The sequence below is a fragment of the Olea europaea genome, chromosome 14 (assembly GCF_002742605.1).
Source record: "Olea europaea var. sylvestris chromosome 14, O_europaea_v1, whole genome shotgun sequence".
Taxonomy (NCBI): Eukaryota; Viridiplantae; Streptophyta; class Magnoliopsida; order Lamiales; family Oleaceae; genus Olea; species Olea europaea.
Genome location: NC_036250.1, coordinates 9,168,142 through 9,174,267, shown reverse-complemented (window position 1 = coordinate 9,174,267; position 6,126 = coordinate 9,168,142). Strand labels below are relative to the sequence as shown.

The window sequence follows — 6,126 nt, the reverse complement described above, 5'->3', positions numbered from 1 at the left end:
AAATATATATATATATATATATATATATATATATATATATATATATATATATGTATGTATGTATGTATGTATGCATGCTACAGCTACATCAGTGGAACTTGGAAAGAGTTAGAAATAATTGCTTAATCCTAACTAGTATCGCACCCCGCTATCTACTATCCTCCCATTAAAATTAAAACTAAATAACATGATAACCCATAACTTGCCCAACTCTGAAAGGAATGATGAACCAAAAAGAAATCAGAAAATGAACAAAGAACACGGAGTTAAAGTGCTTCATCAGCAATATCAGAGAAATGTCCACTCGCTGCTGCAGAATTTTTACAAAAATGAAGGTGATGACAAGGTTTTCTCAAACAGAAAAAAACAGCCCCTCTATGAGTCCATTGCATAATGTAGGAGACCAGGTCAATCCACGACGGAATAAGTGAATGTATATAGGGGTGGCAAACAGGCCGAGCCACTTGGTGGCTCGGCTTGTCTTAGCTTGGTCCCTTGGCTCGTATTGAGACGAACCATGGGCTGAGCTAACCTCAATTTTTTTCATGAGCCAGGCAGCTCGTCTCTGCCCATGAGCCCCACAAGCCAAATGGACAAACTGGACAAACTGATCCTAATTTGTGGACACAAGTTGAGCTCAGGTGTCTAAGGGCCAAGCCTAGCTCCACCCCTAACTGTATAATTAGGCTCGACCCTGCATTGAAGCCACTATTACTATCATAGGCACCATTTTCACTTCCACCAAAAATTGCCACCACCACAATGTAAAGTGTACAACAAAAGACAGACCAACCACTCATGACCTAGACCCCTCCACCACCATAGCCACGTACACATAAAGTCCATCAGAAACTGTGATTTACACTCCTAAACTTGCCACATGTACAACTCATCAATGAGGGAAACCCATTGATCACCACATAGCACCATCATCTTATGAATGTTGATGCAAGTATTAGTGCAGGCAGATGCATGTAAACATGTAAATAAGCTGACAGAGAGGTTGGTGAAAATATACTCATAAAAGCATATAGTATACATAAAGAAATACACGTGCATGGAGAAAATTAAAGACAAGCAAATAACATGTGATTGCTAACTTACATGGTCAAGCAGCAAAACATCGTCTTCTTCTTCCAAGCGCGAGAAGTCTATAGCCCGCTGGCCTGTTACAAGCTCTAAAAGCATGATACCATAGCCAAAAACATCCGTCCTTCGTGATGATTTTCCAGTCGACAGGTATTCAGGAGCTATGTGACCCATTGTACCACGAACTTGAGTTGTAACGTTAGTCTTTCTCACATCAACTAACTTTGCCAAGCCAAAATCACCGACTACTGCTTCAAAATCTTCATCAAGCAAGACATTAGCAGCTTTAACATCTCGGTGAATAATTTTAGGATTACAATGCTCATGAAGATACTCTAATCCACGTGCTGTGCCCAATGCCACATTTTTTCTGGTAGACCAATCGAGAACAGGCTCCCCAGGTTTGACCTCTGTATTGAAAATAAACGTTAAGAGGATTGACACTTGACAGTGCATGCAAAAATCAATATATTGCAACTTCTACATAAAAAATAAATCATCTCAAAAGCTGTAGAGATGAACAAATTACGAAACTCAACTTGCACCAGTCTTGTGCAGTTAATTTTTGGGGATGAAAATTACCAGAAAAAATTATTTTCCACAATGCTATACATAATAATTTTGTGAAGTCCTTAGTCTACAATTTAATCTGACTTAAACCTTAAGCATACGAAAACTATGAGAGGCTTCTTTCTAAGTTTGAAAGGGTTTATAAGCATGTCAAGGTAATTTGCTCTCCTGCATTTTGCTTAATATTTAATTAAATAAATATAAGGGCTTATAAGAAAAATAAATATGATTTAAATTAATGTAGTCTCAAGAGAAAGTTATCATATAAGATTTACAAAAGACACGCTTTTTTTTTTATCAGCCATATTCAGTCAAAGAAAGAAAGAAGATTTCAAATATGTACATCTCCTTAATGGTAAATCAATCATTAATAAAATATGGATTAAACTTTCATGGAAATAAATTATAGGATTTGCAACTGCAATGATGGATTATGAATGTAATACAACAATACCTCGTAGACGAGAGGCAACACTTAAGTTTTGCATAAAAGGATAAACCAGAAGGCGTTCTGTCGGCGTAGTGCAAAATCCAATTAATCGTAAAAGATTTTTGTGAACGGCCACACTTATCATCTCAACTTCACGCTGGAATGCTATATCTCCACCAGGGCTCTCGAAATCAGTCAAACGTTTAACGGCAACTTTTGTGTTATCCCCAAGCACTCCTTTATAAACCTTCCCAAAACCTCCCTGTCCAAGAACATTTTTCTCATTGAAGTAGTCTGTAGCGAGCTGCAACTCTCTCCATGCAAATCTTTTCAATTGCCCAAATTCAATCCTTCGGTCAACTTCACCTGTGCAATCAGAAAGGAAAAAATAACATAATTAGCATATCAAGTGTAGAATTTCCTACATTTGAAAAAAATATTTCCAAATTCCATTAGACAACTAGTGTAAATCGAGCACATAAACAAAACTTATAAAATATTCATAAACCACACATAGATCATAATTAGCGGTGCCTAATTATGATATAGATTCAGGATTGTGAATATATTTCTGTAAGGATAGTTCAATTTATAAAATTGAATGGACAAATTACTGTTCGAAAAAATCTGTTTTTCTCATACATGAATCAGTTCAAGAGACATAACTGGGGACAAGTACTTGGCAAATCTCGTGGTATTTGTATCAGTTCGAAATTGGAACCACTTTGTCTAAAAGCTTAAGTTATTAAAGAAGTAACGTGCTGATTGTTTAAATTATGTCCTCAACAAGCCCCTCCCTTGCAGACTGACTTTATTTTTCATTAAAGGTTTACCATATGAACTATTTTTATAAATGAGTACCTAACAGTGAAACTCACATGGGAACTTTGCTTGCTTTGATACCATGTTAATCAACTCATCCAAAAGCTTAAGTTGTTCGAAAGGGCACACATTAATTTATTCAAATTTAGCTGTCGTTTGAGCCCCATTATTTGGTGTTAATAGAATTTGGAATAGTGATTTTTTGGAGCGTGTGTGGTTAAAAAGTAAAGAAAAATTTTAGGTTTACATGCAGAATATTTTATTGTGTGAATGTGTAGTTGAATATGAGGTTTGAAAAAAATGAGTTTTAGAAAAATGGAGATCAAACAAGGGCTCAGTCTTCTATGTTATTCAATAAGATCAAAAAAAGCAACACAAACCTGCAACATCAACAAAAACCTCACGCTTGTAGCCTCTGTGTCTACCCTTCCACATATAGTACAGGAGAAAACCTCCAAGAAGAAGCACAGCTAGGAGGGCACCAACAACCCCAGCAATCACACCAGTCTTCGATTTATGTGATTTACCTGCAAAGACGGCAATCTATAACTTTAATGTAAAAAATCTCTTTATATCTTATTTGTAACCCTTGTTCAATCTTGATGAGGTTTTATTTTCCATTTTCAAGAAGAAATATACATGTTCACTTGTACAGCTACTTTGTTCAGACCTCCTGATATTCTACAACCTAGAGAAGCAGTCGTGTTTCACAAGGTGCATATATGATGCATATTTTCAGAATGTAATAGTTTCTACATTTACCTCCATCATCAGATTCACAAAGGTGGGCAGAATTGATGCCACAGTTCAAGTGATTCTCTGTAAAACTGAAACAAGCAACTTAAGTTTTAACTGATTTCGATCTAGAAAACTGGGTAAAGGAGAGCAAAGGCGATAGCAATCAATTAACATCACAAGCAGCAGTATCGCCCATCCGTGTACGCAGGCGCACACAAGTACACTTCTGTGTTTATTTATATGTACAAGTAAATAATAGAGAGAGTTAAAAGAGAATCCATACTTGTATCTGGAAACCTGAAATAATTGCTCAGGTATTTGGCCACTAAGACGATTCGAAGAAATCTGGCTGCAAATAAAGTTTCATCAGTGCTCTATAAAACAAAATAGATAGACATGAACAATTTTATTGCCTAAAGTAAAAAATTCCATTTTAGGGGCAATAAGGCTCTGTAATTCCGTAAGTAAAAATTTTTAAGTTGCCATAATATACTAATCATACAAGACTAAAAACTTACATGCTGACCAAGTTCGAAAGATTTGACAGTGACTCAGGAATTGCTCCTGTGAGATTGTTTTGACTTAAAATCCTGCTTACATGAACAACATCTTATTTCTGAAGAAATTAAAATTGGGAATATGCTGAAGATATTCTTACAGAATGCTTACAAGTAAGTGAGCTTCTTCAGGTTGCCAAGGGAATTTGGTATTTCTCCAGTTAAATGGTTATTTTCAAGATCCAACATCGTCAAATTTGTCAAATTTCCAAACTCTTCAGGTATCTTACCAGTTATACCATTTCCTTGCAATGATCTGCAGTAAACATCGATTTAGCAAAGACATCTCAAGTGCATGATGACAACACCAGTATTTCTATTTTATGTTTTGTTCACTTATATTCACCACTCAATTTAAATAGAAATTTATTCCAAAAATTGAGTTCTTGAAAAAACCAATCACTGTTTTCTGACAAAAAATGTTGAAGGAACAAAGATACAGTGAGTCCCAAGATAAGTGTCATTCAGAAGCCCCTTATAAACTTCGTTTACTTTACAGTCGACATCTGAAACTTAAAAGTGGAGTACTTGTTTCTGATTTCCATTTAATATATATAATACATGTTCTGAAGACCTAACTCAAGAGTTATTAAAAATCAATTGATGATGAAATTCATATATTAAGATCAAATTTAGTCTCTCGGATTACCAAAAGATGAACTCAAAAGTGCTTCATAATGAATCATCGATGTCTAACTTTTTGACTGGACAACCCCCTCTCTGTGGTTATGGAAAATATTTAGGCTTCACAGTATCTGGTTTGGAATATTGAATTCATTTAAGCAGATTAATTTCTAAATGTCCTAGATTTGGAAAGCCAGATAAGCATCCAAGGATCTCTTATTTATAATGATCAATTCTTGTGCAGCAAAATTCTGATATATATATATATATATCTGAAACTCATAGATCGTGGATTTGCAAGTAAAAGTTAATCCAAGTAATATTAGAAAAACATGCAGAGGCCAAAAGAATTGATTGTGAGAAATTGTTATCAACTAAAAAAAAATGTCATAATAAAACAATTCTCTCAAGAGCAGCCTTCGTTGAAAATATACTGCCTTCCATCTCAATAGATAAGGACAATGCAAACCGATGTATAATGATCTACTCAGATGTTTACTCCCATCAAAGATAAACAAGCAAGAAACTGAGAGAAATTGCATTAGGCAAATTTCGGTAACCAAAACTAGAATAATTTACACAAACAACAAAATGTATTGCTTCAACTTCCTACACATACAGTGTCTGTAGGGTCGTCAGGATCCCTAATCTTGGTGACAAGGTTCCGGAAAATCCCATATTTGATAGTGATCTGCAAATACATGATCATGCATCACATCCTACTAATCAGAAAAAATGATAATCAAGCACCACATATAAAGCTGGAAGTTACACAAGGAAGGAGCAAAACCTTTTCTGAATGCAGAAACTTCTAACATTCAGGAAATGGTATCTAAGAAAACACATATTTAGGAGAAGGAAATTTTTTCAACATGAAATTTCTTACACTGTGACAACTTTGCTATTACTGTCACAGATAACTTTGGACCAAGTACACGGATTGACTTGATTCTGATTCCAATCTGTGAGCTGAGAAGCATTTAGTGAACCCTTCAAAGCATACAGTGCATCTCCTGAAACAGATGCCAAGAATATGAATTATCCCTAAAAATAATTTTGCTAAACCACCCAAAGTTCTAATGCCAAACCCCACATTCGGCTTTAACAAAAGAGGCATAGAATCTTTACCCGGACAAATAATAATAGTAGAATCTTTACCCGGACAAATAATAATAATAATAATAATAAAATCCATCACGGCTAAAAGAGAGAATGTGGAACAAGAATGAGAAACCAAAATGTATTCCATTTCTGCGGATAGGGAGAGGGGAGAAAGGTACACAGGAAATTTCTTTC

The 6,126-nt window shown here is 35.2% G+C and overlaps 1 protein-coding gene across 1 annotated transcript in view; it reads right to left on the bottom strand.

The window, feature by feature from the left end:
• The window catches only part of LOC111409067 (probable LRR receptor-like serine/threonine-protein kinase At5g10290), a 6,856-nt gene extending 944 nt beyond the window's left edge, over positions 1–5,912 (bottom strand). Inside the window, exons 1-9 of the mRNA XM_023038968.1 lie at positions 5,717–5,912; positions 5,450–5,521; positions 4,319–4,462; positions 4,168–4,239; positions 3,933–3,998; positions 3,674–3,738; positions 3,292–3,438; positions 2,114–2,455; positions 1,105–1,499 (exon numbers count right to left, since the gene is read on the bottom strand). Coding sequence (XP_022894736.1) covers positions 1,105–1,499; positions 2,114–2,455; positions 3,292–3,438; positions 3,674–3,738; positions 3,933–3,998; positions 4,168–4,239; positions 4,319–4,462; positions 5,450–5,508 — 1,290 coding nt within the window. The 5' untranslated portion in view covers positions 5,509–5,521; positions 5,717–5,912. The remainder of the gene's footprint in view (positions 1–1,104; positions 1,500–2,113; positions 2,456–3,291; positions 3,439–3,673; positions 3,739–3,932; positions 3,999–4,167; positions 4,240–4,318; positions 4,463–5,449; positions 5,522–5,716) is intronic.
• Between the last annotated feature and the right edge of the window lie 214 nt (positions 5,913–6,126).